This window comes from Artemia sp. Qi Xiang Cuo, chromosome 2, assembly GCF_049724085.1.
Source record: "Artemia sp. Qi Xiang Cuo chromosome 2, ASM4972408v1, whole genome shotgun sequence".
NCBI lineage: Eukaryota > Metazoa > Arthropoda > Branchiopoda > Anostraca > Artemiidae > Artemia > Artemia sp. Qi Xiang Cuo.
Window position 1 is genome coordinate 8,650,615 of NC_142795.1, and position 25,427 is coordinate 8,676,041.

At 37.1% G+C, this 25,427-nt stretch overlaps 1 protein-coding gene across 2 annotated transcripts in view; it reads right to left on the reverse strand.

The window, feature by feature from the left end:
• Positions 1-25,427, reverse strand: part of Ask1 (apoptotic signal-regulating kinase 1) — a 154,242-nt gene that overhangs the window by 106,689 nt on the left and 22,126 nt on the right. For both annotated transcript variants that reach the window (XM_089098979.1, XM_089098971.1), the window contains exons 2-5: positions 22,819-23,013; positions 20,442-20,596; positions 17,315-17,483; positions 1,207-1,316 (exon numbers count right to left, since the gene is read on the reverse strand). In XM_089098979.1, coding sequence (XP_088955105.1) covers positions 1,207-1,316; positions 17,315-17,483; positions 20,442-20,596; positions 22,819-23,013 — 629 coding nt within the window. The remainder of the gene's footprint in view (positions 1-1,206; positions 1,317-17,314; positions 17,484-20,441; positions 20,597-22,818; positions 23,014-25,427) is intronic.

Genomic DNA, 25,427 nt, shown 5'->3' on the forward strand with positions numbered 1-25,427 from the left:
TTGTATCTGCTGAGCTGAAGTTTGAAATGGCAGTTACTTTTCTTTGAAAAACTTATCTTTCGGAAAGTTTTGTTTTAATTAATATAAAAGAAAGGCTAGAAATATTTGGAAATTTTGGAGAAAGAGAAAAGGAGTCTTTTCCCAAGGGGTTTGCTGCCTCATTCCGCTCCCTCAGGCCTTCCTTACTTAAGACGCTTCTTTCCAAATGTTTTTTTCTTAGTTTAATTCATATTTTTCGTATTTTTATACCCTAGTCCACCTTCTACTTCAATAATAAGTCTAAAATAAAAACTGTACACACGATATAAACACACACACATTTGATTTTTCATAATTACAGACCAGCTTAGTTTTGTCACCACCCTGCACTCGTTCGGGCCTTTTGGCCCTTACCAAAGACTGGTTCAGGCCTTCACCCTTCAGAAATATAACCTAACATCACTTCTCTTTCTTCACGACAGTATAGATACATAACAGTAGCAAACGTTTCTTCCGAAATGACACAGATCAAAGCGCTCGGAAACGGAAAATCCATCTATGTCACAGCAATACTTTCAGTTCATGTTTCCCATAAGCCCGTCGTAATGCACTAAACATTTGTCACCGCGCGTGCACGAAGGCGGAGTCATGAAGAGAGGCCTAGACTGATGTGTGCCGAAAATCTTTAATGAAGAGTATAGGACTTTTCGCTACTGCTAATATATTCGTACTGTGTTCTTCACGTTATTCACTAAGGTGGGTAGTTCAGGCCTTCGGCCCTCGAATTCTTGTTACCACAACGTCAAACTTTCGTTTTTTTAAATCTTTGTCTCTTCTCGAAACTCGTTCGGGTATTGATGTTTGTACTTCTATAAATGTGCTGACCGACTTGAAACACTTGAGTAGAATACCCAATTTTACATTGCTCTTTGGTACGTGCTACTGCACTGCAGAGTTGCCATCCCCTGGTAATTTATCACTATATCTAGTGATTTTTATATTGCCTAAACAGAAAAATAACTAAATCAGCACATGAATCACTACATTATTGATGAAAATCACTAAAAATCACTAAAATTTAGTGATTTTTTTCACCAGGCAGCAATCTTGCTGGATTATTGTTGACCTTTTTAGCTTTTATGCACGAGAAATATAGTAATATATCAAAAATAGAGGTGTAATAAAAAGAATAGATTACTTGCAGAGCATTAAAGAAATTCATGTTACCTGTTTAATGCAAAGGCATACAAGTGTCGTATTGCTGACGTGGCAATGTATTTGGAAGAATTTGGAAGAGTCTTCAGGTCACTAACCAATTGAACCATAGCATCATAATCCTATGCTCAAATAAAAAAAATGGTAAATGATGGCTCCAATTTTAGATTCGAAATGTAAATTAGACAGTGTACATTAGAATACAAAATTAGTGAAGACATTAAAGAACGTATATTAGAAAGTAATTGTCCACCTAAAAAGTATATGCTAGACAGCAAAAACAAGAACTACTTTAAACACAGTAAGACAATTTTATTACACAAAGAAATTTACCCCAAACATGGGACTGCTTCCTTTGCACAGCTTCATTTTTAAAAAGTTAACTTCATGAGGTTGGATCATAAAAGCTACCTTTACTAGACTTGATGCATTTTAATGCTCCACGCTTCTGAAACTGGCCTCTGAAACTGGGAAGTTGGCTATTTCTTTTTTTCAAAAACAAATATTTCCTTAGTCTTATTAATGTTTGGTTTCTTAAATAGGACCTGTAAGACTTAGTGGATACCGCGACGTATATTATTTCTAGCATAATCAAGAGTAAAAGTCGTTACATATTCGAATTATAGGTGTCGCTGAAAGCTTTTCTGTAATCCCTGTAGAATATCATACGCATAAGTTAACACAAACAAGTTTGGATAGATTAGGTCAAGCTTTGCAGATTGCCCTAGCCTCTGGCTGCCTCTATGGGAATACAGCTTTTCAACAATTTTGAAATTAATTTGCGATCTCGGAATTTTCACGTGATTGCAATTTACAGCAAATAATGGGAGAAAACACAATATTGTTGGGGCAAAATCTCTTTTGTTGCTTGAAAATGGCACTAAAACTTTGAATTTTCACTTAAATGAATCATCTCCCGATATTCCAGGACCACAGGTTTGATATGATACTCCGCGGAATAGGAAAAAAACATAATTCCATGACTATCCTTCTCAAAAATGTATAACAATTATGTCTTTGTAGATATGGGCTTGAAACCTCTAGAATAGGGTTCTCGGATATGTAGAATTTGAATGTGTAGCTTTCATCAGGGTCACTCCCCTTACTGGAGATGCTTTCTCTTTTGGTCTAAGATCTGGAAAATATCCTCGGGCATGCAGCTTATCAGGTCAATGTGTACACTTGACAAAATCAGACTAATTTTGCTTTCTTTCAAATAAAGCTGGGAAATCCAATTCCCCCTCTGTAGAAAATTCCACCACAAAAAGTCCTCCCGCGTAAAATCCCCCCGAAAAATTCCATCCTCGCTAAAAATTACCCTGGACAATTTCCTGCAGACAATTATCCCTTGAGGATTCTCCTTCCTTTCATTAAAAAAAATTATTCTATTTAATTTTTGATTGTTTTCAAATCATGCCAGAAATCCTTTCCCCCTCCGTGGAAAATTTTCCCCGGAAATACCCTCCTCCATGGAAAGTTACTCCTGTATAAAATTACCCCATGGGGAATTTCTTCCGCGGAAAACACCCGTCCCCGCAGACAAGTACCCCCAGACAATTCCCTACCCGCAGAAAATTTCTCTGCATATGTCACATTGAGTCGGCAAAGAGAAAGTAAAGCAAATAAAAAGAATTCTGAAAATGAATTCTGGCAAATTCACCCGTGTAAAATTTCCGCTGGAAAATTCCACCCGGAAACTTTCACCCTCATGGAAAATTCTCTCCGAGGAGAATTTCCCCCGCCAAACTGAAAATACTTGAATATTTCCCAATAACAAATACTATATATAAGCAATGGTCAAATTTTTTAGCTTACAGTCCTTTCCCCAGGCACTGTAGGGGGTTGTGTCATTCCCAGAGGCATAGTTATTGGACCTTTTAACTATGTTGAACAAAATGGCTATTTCAACATTTTAACCGGGTGTCTTTGGGAAAAAGGGGTATGGGAGGCGGGACTAGTTGCACCACAATCTTTTTTGTGAATTAAAAAGCACATTTGAAATTTCTATTTCCGTTTGAATGAGCCCTCTCCGGATGTTCAAGGGACATTAGTTCGATGCGACCACCCCTGCAAAAAAAAACAAAAAAAAACCATAAATACGCATCCGTGATCTGTTTTCTAGCCAAGAATACAAAATTATATATTTTTTAGATAGGAGATTCAAACCCCTGTAATAGGGTACCATGATATGCTAAACCTGAGGGTCTGATCTTCACGAAAATCCCTCGACTTTTATGGTTGTTTCCCTTTTTTTCGAAAATCAGGCAAATATCCTCAAGGCTCGTAGCTTTGAAGGGTAACATTAAACTTGATGAATTTTATATATTTTGAATCACCTGAAAAATTCAATTCTTTTGGTGTTTTATTTATTATCGCAATTCTTTTTTTAAGAGTTCCTGTTACTACTGGCCTGACTCGCTCCTTACTTACAGTTCGTTATTACGAACTGATTGCCTGTCATAATTGATTGGGGCCTAAAAACTCCTTATCCAGGCCTAAGATACTGAATCAAGTTGGCTCGTAGAAAAAATCAGTTTTAATGCAGATAATAATCTTGCTTAGGCCTCTTCGGAAACTATCAAATCCAACTTTCCAAAATCCAATTAGGCTCCTTTCGTACAAATAACTGTTTTCAATCTAAATTCTTCAGTAAATTGAGAAAAAAAATTACCTGTGAATTATCTCTCTTGATGAAAAGAGGTGGACACATAACCTTTCTTCTTTTAACAATATTCATTCAAAATCCCGTTCGTGGTTTTTACACAAGTCAAAACATTGGATGAACTGAAACGTTTCGCCAACAAGCATGTTAAAGGAAAATGAGGTTTTATCTCAGCCATTACCTCACAGCTTAGCTATTTCTAGCCTATTTTATCATTGAAATTTAAGATTAGTAATTCAAATTATTATGTCATCGGTTTGAATTAACAAGATTCCCTACCTGAGCATACATTTTTGGCACTTATTGAACAAACAGACTTTTCTACAAATTTAAATTTCTAGCTGAAATCGAGGATGACCTCAAGAAAAAGTATGTAATGATTTGTTTAAGATATAATTCAGAAAATTTATATCAAAGCACATGCTTATATTTGGAAGTACTTCAGCAAAGAAATCAATTTTACGAGAAAAGAAATAATCCAAGTAAATTTTGTTTATATTAAGGCCAGGATTTACGCATAGGCCCGGGCCCAGGGGCGAACAATGCCAAGGGGCGAAAAAAAACCCGAGCGATTTTTTTATTAACAAAAGCTGGACTGATGTGATTTATTGTCAAAGTGCCAGGTGCACTTTGCTGCTGCACTGCCTATTTACAGAAAAGTGATTTTAAAACAACAGAGGAATTCCGTTGCCGATTATAAACTGTCAGGTGTCTCCCAAGAATGGCAGCTGAGAGCTTGGTATCACCTATCTCTTACATTACTTTTGGATCATCACTCATTAGTTGCCTTCCGTTCAGGGCTTCCACTATCCCCAGATTTTCGGGGATTTCCCCATTAATTTCTCTGTCTCCTCGAAAAAAAATTGTTTGGGCCTAGGGGCGTCAAAAATCCGGCCCTGTTTATATTTTACTAGAATGTTTGATTTTTATCTGACGTTCTTGTTTTGTTCTTCAAAACACAGGTTAAAATGAGAATTTGCAAAAAAAAATTAAAAAAAGAAGAATTAATCAAACAGTTCTTGGCAATGAACTGCAAGTTCATTTGCAAATCCTTATAATACAAACCGAAACTCTAAAATAGGAGTTTTGATGACGAAAACGTTCCATTTTCGAGAAGGAGACAAAACACACTTAAAGGATGAATGATCTTCATGAAAATTACACTATCAAATTCACCATTTCAGAGGTTTCAAACCGTGTTAACACGGTTAACACGTGCATACGATATTGTTCATTTATTTTCGGAGATAAATAATCACGGATGCATGGGAAAAAGGGGAATTTCGCCAGGGGGGAGAAGAATTTTCTGCAGGGAGAATTTTCCCTGGGTAAGGAAGTTTCTGGGGGTGAACTTCCCAGGAAAATTTTAAAAGGAGGGAATTTGCCAGGATTCATATACGAAATTCTTTTAATTTGTCTTAATTTCTCTTTGGTGACTCAATTTTACATGTAGAGATACTCGGGGGGAAATGTCGAGGGAAAATCTTCAGCGGTGTTGGAATTATCCGGGGGATTTTTCCGCAGGGAAGGGGGTGATTTCCGTGGGAGAATTTTCCACGGGAGGGGATTTCTGGGAAAATTTCCGCGGGAGAAACTATCCATGGGGGGATTTCCGGGAAAAGTGTCTAAGGAGGCGGGGGGGGGGGGTCCCGGCATGATTTGAAAAACGATCAGAAATTAAATAAAAATCAAGTCTTTCTTCATTAAATAAAAATCAAGTTTTTTTCAGGTGAAAGTAGGCTGAGAAGAATTTTACTTCTCAGTTGGTCTGAAAGAAATTTTCAGGAGGAATTTTAAGCAAAGATGGAATTATCCCAGGGGAGTTTTCCAGGGGCGGGGATTTGACACGGGAGAAATTTTTTGTTGGGGGGATTTTCCATGAGGGGAGGCGGATTTCCCTGCATTATTAGAAAAACAATCAGAAATTAGAAAAAAATAGACAAACTTAAAGCGAACAGAAAATATTTCATATATCAGGGGGCAGGGCCGTATCCAGTATTTTTTTTTTGGGGGGGGGGGTACACAAAGAACACTCAAAAACGCATAAACAATTATTTATATCCATTTTCGTTATGTTTTTATGAGTCAAACGAACATTTCGGAGGGGGGGATACGGCCTTGTCAGGGAAACCACCCCTTCCTCAATACCTCGCTCTTTACCCTGATGTTTGACTTTTGTCCCAATCCTTTAAGAACGACTCCTGAAACACAAGGGCCGTTTAATTGGACTAAGAAGCTTTTCTAAAGTACTAAAAAAATTTAACGTGAAGAGCGTGGGATTGAAAAGGGGAGCCCTCACAAACGGAATAATTTCCGTTAATTTTCATTTTTAAGGTTACTCCTTACTTTCAGCTGGAAAACTTTTTTTTTAACAATTTAACTTGAGGTTTGATAAATAATTAGCACATACTAACCCACCAGCTATTATAGAAGAGGGTGGATGGATCTTTGTGTAGGTGGTGAGAGGGAGTTTGCCTGGAGCCTCAAAAAGCATATTTTTATGCCCAAAATTTCACCGCTCTGTGAGCCTTCAGATTGATGTAAAAGGATTTTTAGAGGAGGGAGGGGAAAATGAATCCCCTTCACTCCTGGGAATATTTTTGTAATACGCCTATAGTATGGGTGCAGTGATGTAAGAAATCCTCTCCTATTGCGGACTTTTTGTTTTCTTTTCTTTTTTGTGCAACACATGCAATACCGGCCTAAAAGGAGAAGATGTGGGGATGATAATGAGTGCCATTTCCCACGGAACGGGTGGACAAGTAATGTTAGGAGTTTCGTTTTTGCAAAGATTGAAATGGAAATACTTTTCACTTCCCTTTTTTCTATTCATTTTCACTGTTTTCTTGTTTCCCAGAGAGGATTAAGATAGATACAAGGTATTTGAGAGGCAGAAATGAATCTTCATGCGCTATGGGAAGATATCTCCTTTTTCATTGCAAAAAAAAAAAAAAATTGTGTAACACTACAGATTACATTAATGCGTTTATTGATACAAATCTAAAGAGGAAGGGGCTCATTGTGGGTGCCACGAACAATTTTCGAGGAGAAGGGGGAGTACTATCAGGAGCGGTTCCTTTTACCAAAATTTAGATGGGAATATTTCTCGTGCTCCTATTTATATGAATGTGTTATAATCTTCTTGTTTCATGGGGGAGCCAAATGCGCCCATGGGGCATCTGCCAGCGTCCATGGGAGGTACCTTCATATAGTACAAAAAAAAGTAACAAAAAGGATTCAATGGCACCCCGAGGAAAAATTTTCCCCGAAGTCACGCTAAATAACTCGCAAGGCTAAGTTCTTTTTTATAAAAAAAAAAGAACTGAACCCTTTCCCCTGTGCGCATGTGTGATCAGAAAGACTCTGATAATTATCCTTTAAATTCAATTTCATCTCAAGAGAAATATAAACAAAAAAATAGGAACAAGTTGTAGCAGATTTGACTGCTGCAGTTTTGATTGTATTATAAGTCATATGAGATGAAATAATTCCCTTTTTTCCAAGCTACAGTAGTAGCCGCCATTTAGAGCAAGGGCACCAAGTCACAAAATTTTAGGGAGGGGCAAAATACATCTTTCAAAATCTAGGGGGCAACTTTATTGTTTTTTCTATTTTCTGTGTGGACATACCAAGAATGAGTATTTTTGATAAGCTTAGGGAGGAGGCAGTAGTTCCCTGGCCCAAATTGGGCTTCTGATTTAAAGCCTGCACGTCTCACACAACTCTAGCTAAAACACCGAATTCAATACATCTATCTTTTGAAAGCAAGATGTATGTAAAAAAAAACTGTCAGATATCACTCTTCTTAGAGAAATTAAATTAAAAAAAAAGAAGCAATGCCAATGTCTCAACTGACTAAAGCAAATTAATTATAATAGTAGCGGCAAAGGCGAATGGCACCTTCGGCTTTCTTCTGAGAACAATATTTTACAAACCCCAGATAAGCCGCCTAACGAAAGCACGATTCTACTCTTTCTAGGTAGCTAGCGTTATACTGTTCTCATCGGAGACTTTATCCCCAACTGAAACGTGGATGATGAAGGTAGATGCTATCCAGGCAAATCAACTCCTTGAAATCAAACATGTTAGGTGGCTTGACAAGGTATGGAACTAAGAGATCCTTCCGTTCTTTATATTACCATCCCTGTTTGAACCAAAACAAGTCTCCCTCGCTGCGTTGGTATGGTCATCTACTCCGCTTGACCGCTCAGATATCCACCTGACTCATCTTCGACTTTGATCCAACTACAAATAGTTAGATTCACCCCTGAGGTAGACCACGCACTAGATGGGTGGACATCGTCCGCAGTCAACAAACTACCAGGAGCATCGAATCCAGGATTCTACATCCGTCACCCAGGGCAGACCCCTCTGAAGACGACTACCACCGCTGACGTCTGGTTCCCTCTACGCTGATGACGCTGCAGAGCAAGAGCTTTAAGTAAAGTAGTGTCTTCATGCTTACATATTAAAAAATAAGCTATCAAGATGTTAATCCCTTGGAGGGTTGTTGCGTAATATAGCGCGAAAAAGCACGGATTGCCACATATTAACAAAAATGTTAGATATTCAGTCATTTTAGCATCTAGAGAGTAAAATGACACGGCAAGTCATTCAAACAGCTTTCGTTAAGGAAAAGAAAACTAATTTCTTAATTGCAGCCAAATATAGCTGCAATCTAGGAAGAGGAGAGACCGATGAAAAGAAAAAAAGGGGTGTAGGCCTTTTCTGATTATCAAAATGTAAAACATGGGACGATAGTCGGAAGTTAAATAATAAAGTTCTTTTTCCAAAAGGGCACAAGAGTTCATTTTTGTAAAATTTTTGACTAGGCAATGCTCGATGTAGTAATCTAGTCCATACTGTTTTACAACCACTAAAATACAGTTTAGCAACAATAGAATATGCTTAGTTTTAAAATATGAGGCGGTATACAAATTAATTTATACTCATTCAAATCAAAATTATGATAAATAAATTTATATAAAATTCATGAACAATCTGAATTGAGCATTTTTTTGTCTACTGGCAACGGCGTTATCAGGGGTGCTAGTGATTTTTTAATCCTATTTCTCCAGATTCCGACGCATTGGCTTCAGGTTGGGAGGAGTTTTTCGTCTAGAGGTCGCTGCCCAACTCAATATCAAGGCTGATTTTGGGGCCGGTATTGCTTTGAAATAAAGTGAAATAGTAATTTAAGCTTAAGACATCCGATCAAAACCAGCAGAGATATACATATCTTTCAAATTAAAGGAAACAAAGAATAAGGAATTCAAGCCATTTGGAAACACCCATTAAAGGGACAGACTTATGTTCAAAACTAAGGAACCCTTTTTACGTTTTACATCCTAAATTACTGAGCATATTATCTCAAGGCTAGCATTAAAAAGTCTACTCCTGGCTAGATAAACAACTCAGCTATGATTTTCGCTGTTTTGGGCTTGTGTAATCGAAGAAAAACTGACAACTGTGATTCCTTATCAGTCCACACTCCATAAACAACAGATTAAAAATAAAGGATAAGGGTCAGTTTATTTTTGTCGTATTTTTACAACATTAGTCATATAATAAAGACCAAGTGTCGCACATGCCCTACAAGCCACGGCTTAATCTAATATACTATGGACTATTAACACTTACTTATATTTAATAGTTCAGGAAATGCTCAACATACGGCAAAGGGGCGTATGTAGCCCACTAGAACTTACACTACGAAGAATTTGCTGAGGACGAACGATATTGCGACTGATGTAAATTATAAATTACTTACTAGACGTTTAAATTTCTACGAATCTAACTTAGTAAATATATAAAAAAAATATTTATGGTATTTTCATTGGAGTGAATCAAGACAAATAAAGAAAGCGCCGACGACTTTTTCCCATTTGTCCTTACGGCATTTCTGCCCCCTTTTCGACATAATCCTTGAGGTTTGTGTTGAGCAGGCCAAGGCTAGCTTGAACCTAGGAGCCAAGGCAAATAAAGAAAGGGCCCACCATTTTTCCCTATTTGATTTTGCGGCCTGCAGCTCCTTTTTTAATTCAATCCTTGTGCTGTTTTGAGTCGAGCAGGCTCAAACTCAAAACAGCTTTTTTTTTATAAATGAAAATGGTTGACTTTTGCCAATACGAAGAGAAGAACCTTATTTAACAATTAAGATGGCTTTTTCATTTCCAACGGTACCAGCTTCATAACCAACCAAATAATCTAACAAATCTTTTGCGTCACTTAGACCTAACCACATTTTATAGTTCCAACTTCTCATTTTACAAGAATGTCATAAGAAAAAATATACCTTCGGATATAAGTCCAATAATTTGAAATGATAATTAAACACCGAATATATTTTGTACGATGAAGAAATAAATTTACAGAAAATGATTTATATGGAACGGTAAAGTTTACACTACAAAGCTATGAAACTATTGTTAGGTGTGCCTATTGATCAAGGGTTAGTAGGCCCGACTGATGACTTGAGGATCTTGGGTTCAACTCTCGCACAAGGACATTTTTTTCAAACAATTATCTCTAATTACCCATGGGTGTTTTCCACACTGAACTAACCAAATTTTGCGAACAAGATTCAGAATTATCAGTGGAATAAAGTAGTTTATAAAACAGGCTAATAAAACTTCATTATCAAATTGCAAACAGTGGAATAGTAAAATACATAAACGCGACCTAAGACTTGCCCAAATTCACAACTTTTGATTTTGAAGCAAACAAAATTTTCATAATCTTAAGTACCAGTGTAACGACAAAATTAAAATCCGCGATTATGATATTGCAATCCAGTGTGTCTGTGAAAATGCTTCAAATACCAATCCAGCCCAGGAGCGCCAAGTTAGGGGGAAAGAGCAATCGCCCTCCTGAATGTTAGAAAATACCTTTCTTGGTATTTCCATTTAAAAGATAAGAAAAAGAGAAATCCTCCCTTAGACATATTGAGAAAATATCTTTTTTGGTTTCTTCATTAAAGAAACAAACAAAATAGCCTACATTTTCAAAAATTGGCATAAATGATTTTACCAAGTTCGCTTTAACGTTAAGAGCTAGATTGAGGGTTAAAACCTTTTTCAGCTTTTTCAGCGTTTTCAGCTATTTTGCTGATTTTCACCAACGGTTCTTTTTTTTATAAATTGGAAAGTTACACATCTTAAGCTATTTAGTGCTTTTCAGCTTTTCGTTTAGTTTTTTTTTGCGTTTCAGCTGTTCTGCTTTTTTCAGCGTTTTCAGCTTCTTTGCCAATTTTTCACCTACGTTTCTTTTTTTCTAAGTTTGGCGCGTGCTACTACAAAAAAACTGCATCACTGGAAATGGAGGTCTCATTCTTTAAAATTTGAATTCTCCCAAATACTTATAGTACAGGCAAACTAGCCAAAAATATGTGTCAATCCCAAACAAATTGCAACACAAATAATTTTTATACCATATTGTAGAGAAAAAAAAGCTGAACAATATATCCAAAGTTCCTCATTCTAGGTCGACGCAAAACTAGTTTCTTTTTCTTTTCGTGTCAATTTTTTTCTAAAAAAAAAAGAAGAACTATTGGTAAATGTTCGTTTTTCTGCATGTGAAGTACCGTCCTGATATAAAATGATAAGCTGAGCCCAAAAATAAAATTAACCTGATGTAATGTCTACTAGAAAACCCGTTTCACATTCATCAATTTGCAATTTTTATTTTCATTTGACATGTTTCTTTTAACACTTATTGTCCCCCAATTCATCGATTGTTGGTTAAAAAAGAAAAATAAGTGGGCTGATGGGCTGAGTGGACCACTTTCATTACCTTTTTATGCAATAAATAATATCAACGTTTCGTCCCACGCTTTGTCCAAGTGATTTCTCGGATAAAGCCGAAAGCTAAAAAGTCGGAATTGAAAATTACCCCAAGTAATCATTTATTAAGTCACGTTAATGCCCGTGTTTGATATCTTGCCATCTATAGATACAAAAAGGTGGACAAAAACAGGTGGAGATTGCAAAAGACTAGACCCCACCCTCCTTTTTCAGGGGTTCATCACGCTAGCAAAGAGGATCAATCTCAGGGAATCTGAGTACTTTCAACACGAACTGTGTTCCTACCCGGCATCACTTTTTGACAGTTCTTGCATGCTCTGGTCTTCGAACAAGCCGGAGTTTTCCAAGGCTATAACACAGGCTTGCAATCTTGAGGAGCGCTGTACTCCCCTTCCCAAAGGCATTCAATCTATCATCGACGGTGGAGCTCTTCTGCACAGAATTCCATGGGCCAAAAACGAACGATACTCCGAATCCTTGACCATTATTCTACTTATGTGACCTACAGTATCCATCTGCCACTATTGTGTTCGACGGCTACGACGGCCCACCTATCATAAAGGATATGGCCCAGTAGAAGAGAAGTCGTATAATCGGCCGTTAGATCTTCTTCATATCAGATATGCAGGTAAAGGTAAAAAAGGATGAGTTCTTGTCCTGCAAAAAAACAAGGCCAGTTTTATTTGCGCTTTGGCTGTTTATCTCTGATAAAAGGGCTTCGTCGTAGTCCAGGCATCAGGCGAAACAGATTCCCCAGTTGAGCAAGCTACTGTTAATTTCTCACGGTTTTACGCATTTGCTGTTGTCGGACATCATACTGGTGATTTGTTTCTATTATGTTATTATGGTGATTTATGAAGAGGAAGACAATCCACTGCTTACTAGCCAAAGTCAAACAAAAATCATTAAGTGGGTAACTCTCAAAAACTCGAAAAGGAGGTGGGTGAAGTAATAAATTTTTCAATCCTTTTTCTAGATATTATCGTACGCTTTGACTCTACTTCACTGATCCCCAGTGTGGGGAAAGGCTCTGAAGAAACTAATGACAGATGCCGATTTTCGTGCATCAGCCGCAGTTTTCATGCTGAAGTCAGCTTCGAAGGAGGAAGTAAGGGTTGCTGGAGAAGACGCTCTGCTCATGATATATGGCTCATCAAAAGGGGAAAGCCTGAATAAACTCCGCAGGCAAGTTTTTAAAAAGAAAGTGACTACTGCTAGCACGTTGGTAGACCCAGAACAGTTACCACCAACTTCTGATGCGGCTAAATTCCACAGTTACAGGTTTTTTTTTTACCAAGTTCAGGTATGGAGTGAAGATCCTGATTCTGAACTTAAAGCCGAACAATGGGGTTGGAACAATAAAGATGACTTCTTGTATCCATTGACTACTGACGTCCTACCAGCCCCTCATCTGCTTCTGAAAATTGTGAAGTGCTCCTGTCAACTGGAATGTAGCTCAACAAGATGTAGCTGCTTTAAAAAAGGCTTAGCTTACACTGCAGGTGAAAAACGTGCAAAGGGAGAGCATGTTCTAACTCTCTAATAATCGAAAGATATAATGATGAAGAGAACATCAAAGCTTAGACATTTGATTCAAAAAAAAAAGTTGTAAATGCTAGCCGAAGTTCGACTCTTTCTCTCAAGTGTTCATTAAGTTAATACGACAATTTTATCACCTGTGAAGGTTAGGCAGAGTGATGAGAATAGTTTATCCAAATAGGGATTCTTAATGTCGGGTGCTGAAAACTAGTTTCATAGATGATTTCCCTTTTCTCATATTTTTAATGCTTTAACAAAAATCTTGCAATCACTTTGTTTGGGCCGACCCATCAGGTGATGGAGCCAGCGACGATCATGTTCAGGCTAACTAATTATTGGATCTCAAAACCGACAATTTAGCCAGCGAAAGAAGATCTGGTATAAAAAAAATGGGGGTCACGGCGAAGAGAAGCGTAAAAATGTCATATTGATGATTATGAAACCTTTTTACATACCGTACACCAAATTTGACTCCATTTTAGCACCCATCTCGTCTTTTTACATCGGAGTAATAATTCAGTTAAACAAAAACGAACAACTACCGGAACTTAATGTTTTTGTTAAGAAAGTGAGAAAACTGACACGATACGCAAAAAAAAAACGATTTTTGCGTGGACCTAGAACGTGCAACTTTGGATATGTTGTTCAGCTTTTTTTCCTCTACAACATAGTGTAAAAATCATTTCAGTTGCAATTTGTTTTTACCAACAATCGACGAATTGGTGGGCAATAAGGGCTAAAAGAAACATGTCAAATAAAAATAAAAAAGTGCATATTGATGAATTTAAAAGGGGTTTTCTAGTAGGCATTATATCAGGTTAATTTTATTTTTGGGCTCAGCTCTTCATTTTATGTCAGAATAGTCGCCTTCTGATAGTATGTGTGAAAAAGAGGTCGCAACGATGAGAAGGGTAAAATCACATATTGATGATGATGAACTTTTTTCTGGTATATTGTACATCGAATTTGCTTTGATTTTCGGGCCCAGCTCTTCATTTTATGTCAGAATAGTCGCCTTCTGGTAGTATTGTGAAAAAGAGGTCGCAACGATGAGAAGGGTAAAATCACATATTGATGATGATGAAACTTTTTTCTGGTATATTGTACATCGAATTTGCTTTGATTTTCGGGCCCAGCTCTTCATTTTACATCGGGATGATATTTCATATACAGAAAAACGAACATTTACTGATAGTTTATATTTTTTTTAAAAGCTGAAAAAATTGACATTAAGAGAAAAAAAAAACTAGATTTGCGTCGACCTAGAATGCTCAACTTGGGATATGTTGTTCAGCTTTTTTTCTCTACAAAACAGTGTAAAAATCTTTTCTGATGCAATTTGTTTAGGATCAAACTCTAGTTTGCCTGTATTATTATAATATTAATCAAAAAATCTTTTTGAACAAAATATATTTTTCTAAAAAAAGTAACAAACTCCATTAAACCAAAAATGAACAAAAATAGAATAAAATAATCTACCAAGCATACAACTACAACAAATAAGTATTAATAAATAAATGAAACCCAAAACAAACAGAAATTAAAATAAGTCAAACTCAAAACGAGCAGAAATTAATCTGGGTAGGGTTCTAAACCCTATGCTTTCTGAAAGCCAGAATATAATTTGTACTTTACTGAAAGAAATTCAAATGAATTTACTGAAAAAATGTGCATTGTCAGTTTAATATACATATGATGATATTTATTCCTTAAAATCTTAATTAATTTTTGATTTCTTATAGTTATAAAAGTGAAAACATTTAAAAGATTTTTTTCAGTAAAGTACAATTTATATTGTACAATTTAAATGGTGGGCGTAAGAGGGGGATTAGTTGTTCTTCAATCACCTTCGACTATTAAAAAGGGCTCTAGCCTTTCCAATTTCCAATCGAATGATTAAATTTTGAAGTTTCTACGACAACTACTTCTATAAAAACTTCATACACCTCCCAGGGCATAACTTACAACCCTTGCCCTGGGGCCTGTGTGTGTGTGGGTGGGGGGGGGGGTTCCTGCTCAAAGATATAATTCCAAAACTTTCAACTACAATAAACGAAATGGCTATCTCAGAATTTTGATTGGATGTGTTTGGGGAAATGGTGGGCGTGGAAGGGCTGTTAGTTGCCTTCCAATCACGTTCGATTATTAAAAAGGGCACTAGCCATTTCAATTTCCTATTGAATCAGCTCCATTTTGAAGTTTCTGTGACAACGCTTTCTATGAAAATTTTATATGTCCCAAGGGCATAACTTACAACCCTTGTCCTGAGGGCTGTGGAGGGTTGTCATCCTCAAATACCTAATTTCGAGAACATTCAACTAAGTTGAACAAAATGGCAATCACAAAATTTTGATTGGATGAGTTTGGCGAAAAGGTTGGCGTGAGAGGGGGTTAGTTGTCCCCCAATCATTTTCGACAATTAAAAAGGGCACTAGCCCTTTGAATCTCCTATCGAATGATCTCTTTTTGAAGTTTCTACGACAACGCTTTCTATAAAATCTTATATGCCTCTAGGGCATAACTTACAACCCTTGCCCTGAGGGTTGTAGGGGAGTGTCCTCTACAAAAACATAATTTCTATGTGAAATCAACTTCGCTGAACAAAATGGCTATCTCAGAATTTTGATTGGATGTGTTTGGAGAAATGGTGGGCGTAGAGGGGGTGTTAGTTGTCTTCCAATCACCTTCAACTATTAAAAAGGGCACAAGCCACTCCAATTTCCAATCGAATGAACCCTTTTCGAAGTTTCTAAGACAATTCTTTCGATACGAAGTGCCCTGGTCTAAAACCAAAAAAAAAAAAAAAAAAAAAATATACATTGTGCCAACATCGTTCTTTACTTAGGCAGCGCTATTGCGCTGCCTATGATACATGTTTGTGTAAGTTTCCCCTTAGCAATGTCAGATAATTATATTTTGTTTTCACAGTCCTTGATACTTTAACGTCCGAGTTGATTTCAGACTTCTGAAACGATCTAAAATTATTCAGAGTTAAATATAAATGATACAGCTCTTTTGATATCGAGGATATCAATATACAACTGTTCTACCAGCCAAAATAGGTAGTTATCACATTTGGTTGCATTAGTAGTAAAGGGTGTCTAAGAGACAATTTCGATATAAAAACAAGTAAAAATAGTGAAAAATTGAGAATAAGGTCACAATCTGCTATTAAAAAAAAAACAAGTTACCAACGATGAAAAACAGAGAATTAAGATACAGAAAATAAAGAGAAGGCGATGGAGAAGAAACAATTGAATGAAAATACAAGAGTATGAGAGTTATAGCTAGAAATTTTGTAAAAAGTAATTGGTGAACTAACTAAATTAATGAAAGAAAAAAAAATACACAGAAATATTATCGTTTTTTTTTCAAATTCAACAGCAATGGGAGTAAAAATGGTCATTTTTAGGCAATTTAGTCGACTTATTATGCAGTTGAGACATGGTAGTTCATTACTTAAAGGAGAGATTTTTTTTTTCTTTTTTTGCACCTAAGTAATTCCATCTTTCTATTGGACTTCAGGGATTTATGAAGAGGCAATTGCATAGGACCAAGATTTCGTCCTTGTCAAATACCGTCAAATTCACATAATTATGAAATAAAATCTGAGGTTCAGAGTCAGCGTTTTCTATTTTTGACTCACAACTGATGTTATAACACGTAAAAAAAAACAAAAAAAACACCAGAACTAATTTTTTTCAAATCAATCCGTAAACAAACAGTGAAACCGAAGACAGAACATCGAGCAGAAGAAACAGATAGTTAATCTTGTATCTATAAGAATTGTCCGGTTAGGATTTTCAAACCAAAAGAAACAGGGTCGTTTCAAAACAATAAAATTAATTTTTTAATTAAAATTAATTTTTACAATACTTGTATTTGTCAATCAGCCAATGAATTATAGCTTTTAAAGTAAACAAGCTTCTCAGCAGCAGAGTTAAGGCGTTTCATTGTCACCGGTGAGCCGTGCATGAACCTGAAGCAAAAGTTCGATAAAACACTAAAAAGTAAATAAATGTTTCTTTTTGTGCATAAACACAATTGAGTAAGCAAACCCAATCGACATTTCAGATTATCAGATTAAAATAGTGGATTATCCAGTCCTTGGTCTTACCTGGACTTCTCGGAGAGAAATCAGCATGTTAAATACCACATCTGCAGACAGAATATTTGGATCATCCAGCCGCTTCCTCATGTTGTGAAGAGTTTTCGCTAATTCTTCCCCAGAGCTTGTTTCCCGAGCTTTCCTTAAATCGGCTAAAAACTTTTCCTTCATATGGGCCCTTGAAAATGAAAAGTAAAAAAAGGTAAGAAAAAACACGACCCTTTGAGTATCGCAGTACACGACCCACACTTTTCTTTTAAGCATAAAAGTTTAGTTGCTTTTATTTTATTGTCTTATAGATAGTCAACTTTATTATCTAATAGGCGTTAGATAACAAAACCTAGTTATCCAAAGCATAAGTTGATTTTTGCGGAGAATACACCTTGAATTTGCACGGCTGTAACATCAGTCTGAGACTTAAAGCGCTTAATAAGGGTAGCTTTTTAGGCAGAATCAACGTTTTCTTTCTATAATGACCAGTTAAGCCCAATTTAATAATAAAAAAAAACTTTTTCGCATGCTGAACAATTGTCTGCGTTGCGCAGGTACCGATCTCCTGATTCGATGTCCTCGGCCGGGAGTGGAATACGTAGTTAGGGAAAAATCATCTGACACTACCCGCGTTTGCCCCCAAATTTCTCCAGGTACCCATTTAGAGCTGGGTCGACTCTGGCTCAGCTTACACGGTCACGCCATTGACCCCCGTTCCAAACCAAATAACCAACGAAACCAGGACTCGAACCCCTGACCTCAGGATTTCAAGTCCGGAGCGCTAACCACTCGGCTAGGAATGCTCCTATTTAATAGACCACTAACAAAACTTTCATTTCACCTAAAAACCCGTCTACTTAAGCCATGTGTGCTCCCAGCTTAATCCTATTACGATAGCACATCACATCGGTTAATACAATTTTTTTTTCAGAGATACTGGAGTCATTAAAGAAATTTTTAACTTTAACTCTATTGCATTCAGAGAATTAAACCCCCTCCACTCCTTAATTTTTAATTGTTTTAATCAGATGAACAATTCACGGGGAAGCTGGGATTTCAACTCCCTTTGACTTGACTTTACAGTCTAGAAGCGAAAGATACGAGAAAAAAGTCCAGATTCCAATTCTACTGTTGTTTAAGAATTTGGGCTCCACGTCAGCCTGTGTTGCAATCCCAGTAGAGATCCAAACAGGAGTTACAAATGTAGTACATTAATACTTTATTAACATAAGAGTTACGAACCCTGCATATCACAAAAACTAATTAAGTTGCAACCATATTAGGACAAGGCCATTGATAAGTTTTAAGAGGGATTGAATGGGGGAAATTTTGGGCGTTTTTGATTGCAATTTGTATCGTTGAAGATCACAGTACCGAGAGCAATTCAATTACCATGAGCTGCTAACGGAATGCTAGAGCATATATTAATTCGGTTTTTTAAATTATTTTTCAAAGCCCTTCTGACTGAGTTAGCGGTGTAGGGTGACATCCCTCATTCCCAGTTTTCGGTATGCCGGTATGATTACCTTCTCTTGTCACCTTATCTAGTGTACCCATACTGAAAAATTGAAAATGTCACTAAATTTTGTCGGTGCTCTTACCAGAGCCCCCCCCCCCATCGATCATAAATACTTAAAAAAAACTCTTCCTCCTCCCCTAAGCGTCATATTTCTGCGGATATATATATATATATATATTATTCAATGTGGCAGCTGATCCTCAAAAATATTCTTTGATAATTGGTGGTTACCCTTTTTCATACATGGCTAATGGTGAAGTTTATTTGTAGCACTTTCCAATCTCGAACTTTCCAGTGTTCTTTCTGAGGACACCAGTTTCTAGGGAAGTAAGACTAAAAAGAAATATTTTTAAATATCATTTTGTTACTTTATAACAAAAAAGGACTAAGAACTAGAAAATAACGTTAATATATTTGACTTTTTCGATTTTAGTCATATTTCTTTATAAATTGGAAAATCTGCCAAAATATAAATTGGAAAATCTCGTAAAACATAACTGAAAGTTAGGAACGCTAACACAAGGGGAGGGTGCAATTATCCTGCCCCTAGGAATTAAAAAAAAAATTTTTTTGTGTTTTCACTTAAAAATTCGAAAAACAAAACAAAATACCCTCCTTAGATTTTGAAAAATTCATGTTTTGTGTCTTCAGTAAAACAAATCAAAAACCTTTCTTTAACCCCTCCCCCCCCCCGTCCTATATGTTTACGAGGTGGTGCCCCGCTTGAAAATTTGAGTGTCAAACTATTTCGTTGCTAAGGCTATGCCGTAATTGAAGATTTTACACCTTCAACACCTTAAGTTATTGTTCAATGTGTCCATAAAAAAAAGATTATGTATGCTTTTCACCTATAGTAAAGGCATTTAAGGGTTCTTTTCGCAAGACTATTTAAATGAAGCAATGTGAAACTCACTATAAATTAAATTCAAGTTAAAAAGACCAAAGAGCACTCAATAGCTTGCAGGTCCCTAGCCAAGCAAATCCAATACTGGCCAACAAGTCCTCAAGATATTAAGGTATACACACCCCATGAAAAAAACGACAATATACAAGATAATTGTATCATTCGTTTCATTAGTTTGAAACCTAGTCTTCACCAAGCTAAACAGCCTCAACAAGAAAAAAGATTTTCTATGAATATATGGCAATATCCCTCATCGGTACTTGTCGGTTATTGGAAACACACCCAAGAGGTGAAGTTGGGTTAGTTCTAATAAAATATAACAAAAATGATGATAAAATAATACTTCAGAAACAAAATTATGGAAACCTAACCCAACCCCCCGTCCCTTCATGTGCAAATATATAGTCCAAATTATATAGTTCCAATGCATTCTATCTAAGTCCATTGTATTGTATCATCCGTCACTTGTTTTTGTAGCTATGAAACCGATTTTCTGATATGTAACCTAAGCGTAATTCTTGAATGTGTTTCGAATAACCGACAATTACCCCTTCATCTAATTCTACTGCATGGTCATCATAAATTCACCTACTATTATAAAAATAAAAGTGTCATAGATATTAAACGATCATTTTTACGAGATGATAATCGATGTTGCATCTTCGTAAGTTAAACAACTTTATGCTGAGATTTGTTTCAAACAATAGGAATCTTAAACTTACTTGGATTGTATGTCATAGTCTTTAAGCATTTTTTCAATTTTGACAACCAGACTTGATTTCACATCAGATTGGAGTCCATGTTCAATATCGAGAAAAACAACAAAGTCATTTTCATCAGGTTGATAAGGAACAAACATAGAATTACCACAAGTTTTCTATAAATAAAATATTTAATTATTCATTCAATTTAGTTCAAGACACATAATTTATTGCAGAAACCAAAGGTCAGAGCATCGTAAAAAGAGAAACAAAAACAGAAAACAAGAATTTGCCGTTAAATAATAACCTGTGCTATCCTAGTGGATATCGCTCCGGACTTGAAATCCCAAGGTCAGGGGTTCGAGTCCTAGTGTCACTGGTTATTTGGTTTCGAAAGGAGGTCAATGGTGTGACTCTGTAAGCTCAGCCAGAGTCAACCAGCTCTAAATAGGTATCTGGAGAAATTTGGGGGGAAAACACGGGAACAAACCTAGAGTTACCACAAGTTTTCTGTAAATAAAACACTTAATTATTCATTCAATTTAGCAGTAAGACACATCATTTATTGCAAAAGCCAAAGGTCAGAGCATCGTACCAAAGAGAAACAAAAACAAAATACGAGAACAAAAAATTCTGAATGTCCCTCCCTCACCAAACAAAAAAATATAATTGTCATAGAGTACGCACCGCTAACAGTTTTAGGGGAGATATAATCAAAGAAAGGGTGCGTCAAGTATTTACCAGAGGGTCGGCTACCCCACTAAATAACTTCTGAGACCATACTCGCTAAGCATGCTAATTAAAGAAAACGCAGGACCGAGAAGAAACGAGAAAATTCACAGTCAGTGAAAATATGTAAATATTTTGGCTGAGAAATTTGTCAGTACAACGAACTTAGCCATCCTCAGTGCAACGTAATAAAATGAAGGTTAAGGCTCAAGAAACCAAACAAAAAGATAAACCTCAAAAAAAAAAAAAAAAAACAAGGTGAAGTGTCACCTTCTCAATTGAACAGTAAAATGGCGACTGTATATAAACATCGATACACAATGGAAAATCTAACTTTCTTTTAGAAATTATTTCTTATGATGCCTATTTATGAGCTGATATCTTTCCAGAGTTTGAATTATTAAAATTTTCATTATACTGTTAAATTATTGATATACAGAGTTATAATCATGTGATAGATACGAAAAAATCTGAACCAATGAGAACATAGTAAATAGCGTTAAGATAAGTTTCCCCAGTATCCCTGTCAAGGGCGACTTTTTGGCGAGTGTGCTTCTTAAATTCAACAATTGCTTGCCTGAAAACTTGCATGACCCCTTTAAAGGGGACAGGTATAAACTGGTTATCCCACAGGACTAAGCGCTCCGGGCTGTCATAAATATGGTGGGCCAAGGCAGAGCTAAATTTATTGGAGCATAGGTGTAATCTCATAACTTTACCGAGATAAGATTTGTTTTTAAGTCTAACTTCATTTTTGCAGGCGCTTCCTACATAGGAACAGCCGCAAAACTGAGGAATATATAAACATTACTAATGAGTTTAGTTTACTTCTTGCTGCAGTTGAAGTGACTCTTTATTTCATTTGAATCTATGAACTTGGGGTCATGGTCGAGGAATCTCCAATTTTCAGAAATCACGTACACCGAATGGTGTACGCACTGCCAAAACTGGCGAAAGAGTGCTAAGCGTGGCAGAACAGTGCCAAGCCTTGCGGAGACAATGTCACGTGTGACAAAATTGTGCAACGCGTGTCAGAACATGTGCAGCACATGTGACACTCGAAGATTCACAAGAGGTGACAAAAAGTGAGCAACCCTTCATTCAAGGTCATGTTTTGTTTTACTCGTCCAATTTTTACTCAATTTTGAAATGTACAATAGAACCTCGTTCAAGGTCATGTTTCTTTTTCTTTTTTTACAATTCTTCAAGATTTTTTACTCAATTTTGAACTGTAAGATAAGAAAGTGGTTTTCTCCATTATTTTTCATAGAGATACTGTCAGTTGGATCAAAATTTTCTTGCACATACAAAAGAAGGAGTAACAGAGGTGCAAGAGAAGCTGATGCATAAATTCATCATTTTACGAAAAGCCCTTTCTTTATTTCAAATATTTTTTTTGCACCTCTTAGTATGAAGCTTACTTTATGCATGATATTCAGAAATTTTTTCACTAGATTATTTTCTGTTTTTTCTTCAGGAGCAGCGGAGTCCTTCAAACCATTCGTAGGGGATTCCACCCTTCGCCTCTTATTCCCCAAAAAGAAAGAAGCTCATAAGGATCTTTGACATTGAAATGAACTTTGAAAGTTACATTCCAGTTTTCTTGTAAGCCTTTAATTTTACTGATATGCATACTCAGAACAAAAATTCCAGCCAGAATATTACTAACCTGTAGCGAATACGTGACTTCTCGGTTTCGATTGTGGCAAACAAGAATGTTTTGATGCATCTTAAAGCTTTCACGTATACCAAGATGGTAGGACAGAGCCCTTTGTTGGACTTGTACAGACAAATCTACGATTGCTACATCAGCATTATAAAAGGCTTCTAAAACAGATACTTCGCCATAATCAAGTTTCTCAAACTAAAAGAAAGAGACAAACTAAATTAAAATTTCACTCGGTGAACACTGCAATTAACCTTTGTAAAATCTTGGGTATTTATTATACAAAGGCCAAAAAAGCTTATTATAAAAGGAAAATATTTTGATAATTTCCATGATATTTACGGAAAAAATATTTTTGAAATTCCGAAAAAAAAATGACTAGACGGATAGCCAGCCAGCCATTGGAGAACCAAATGCACCAAGGAATAGTTTGGTTGGCAGCCCTCCTCTTGAAACTCGTATTTCTATGAATGGATCCAGAAATGCAGCTTCGGACAAACCATCTCAAACCCTTCTTCGATCCTGGACCACCCAAGGACGTTCCCGTCTGAACATCGTTGATCAAGGTGGCATTAATGTGGCCACCTTGAACATTCTGACGCCTGAACCCATCTGGTTCTAAGCTTCTTTTGGCCAAAGAACTTAAAAAAAATAATGTAACAATAGCTGGAGTTACTGAAACACATCTCCATGGTAATGGCGATGGGGACATTGGCAAAGGGCGCACCCTGCTCTGGTTTGGTGGCAGTTAGAAAAGAGGAGGTGTTGGCATAATACTGAATAGTGCCACACAAGGCCTGAGAGCAAGGCTCGATTGGAGAAATAACCGTCATCGCCTGTTGCGCCCCCACAAATGAAGGTCCTTGATTCGAGGTCCTTGAGCAGTGCAATGATAGTGAAGGTACATGGAAGGTCTTCAAAGAAAATCTTCTTGCAGCGGAAACTAGTGTTGCTGGAATGAAGCACTGTAAGAAAAAATATTGGATCAGTAAGGAATCCCTCGCCATCACTGATCGCAGACGATAAGCCCGCCTTCGCGTGGACACGACAACCTATAGGCAATTAAACAAATGCGTAACATCATGCTACACAAAAACCGCAAGACCATTATTGAATGCAAGGCCTGTGAGCTTCAATAGGCGGTGAAAATAAATGACATAGGAGCTCTTCATAAGCTCTAAGGTCAGCACAATCAGATTGCAACATATCTCCGAAACGACCAGCGGCGACAAGATTTAAAACCAATCACAGTGCCTCCCCCAGTAAAGGACCACTTCAAGAAACTACTAAACTTAGATCCACCCGACCAAATCGACGACCAGCTTATTGCTGCTGCGGCCAATGCTACACCTGCCCTAATGGGACTGAAGAAATCCAATCTGTAACCCAAAAGCAGAAGAACAACAAAGCGCTAGATATATGCGACCTGACATCAGAAATGCTAAAGAATGGCGGTCCATCCATAATCCTCTAGCTGCAAATGCTGTTAAATATTGTGTGGCACTCTGAAATGATCACATCAGACAGTATGACGGGATTACATGTGCCAGTCTACAAGAGAAAAGGAAGTAAAGCAGAATGTAGTAACCATCGTGGCGTAACTCTTCGCCCTACTACTCGTCAAGCAGTGCCGGATCCAGAAGAGAAACAAGGGGGCGCCCCCCCCCCTAACGCAGCCTAAAGTAGTGTAATTTACCTAATTAACGCAAGTTTGCATTAACTAAACTTGCTCCCAACGCAAGTTTATCGGATCAAGCTTTTTTGCGCCCCCCCCTAAAAAATCCTGGATCCGCCCCTGTCCTCAAGTGGGAAACAAGGCACCTTAATCCCCCCAATCACCCCCAACAGGCTGGATTCATGCCAGGGCAGGTCCACTACCGAACAAATCCATACAATTAAAGAGCTGGCGGAGAAAACTCTTGAATATAAAAGAAAGGCTTACTTTGCCTTTGTTGATTTTTGGTCTGCCTTTGACACTGTCGACAGACAACCACTGTGGCTGATTCTTAAATCTGCAGGTGTGCCCTCAAAAATTATCAATCTGTTCAAGGAACTCTATAACAACAACAAAAGTGATGTCATTGTAAATGGTCAGCCCTCTTCACGTTACAAAATTAGAAATGGTCATTGGCAAGGCTACAATGCTGCACCCGAACTTTTCAACTGCGTCAAAGACCCTGTTCTAAGCAAAACACTGCTGCTGCATTCGTTTGGCATTGATTTTGATGGAAGAGTTGTGTCGGATGTCGACTTCGCTGTGCCAATAGTATGTGAAAGTCTCGGATAGCTCAAAATTGCAATGGAAACGCTAGCGTCTGTCGCAGAAAACTTGGTTTGAAAGTAAGCTCGTCTAAGACCAAAGTAATCCCTGTGAACATCCAGCCCCCCGACATCTATATAAGTGTTTGGACAGAAAGATGAGATAGTCAAACAGTTCACCTGCCTTGCTTCAATTGTCTGCTCAACTGGAAATCTTGAATCAGAGTTATCAGCAAGGCTGCCAAAGGCGTATGCCGTCTTCTGAGAAAGATATTTTACAAACCCCAGATCAGCCACCTCATGAAAGCACGAATCTATTTTGCCTTGGTAGCTAGCGCTATGATGTACTCGTC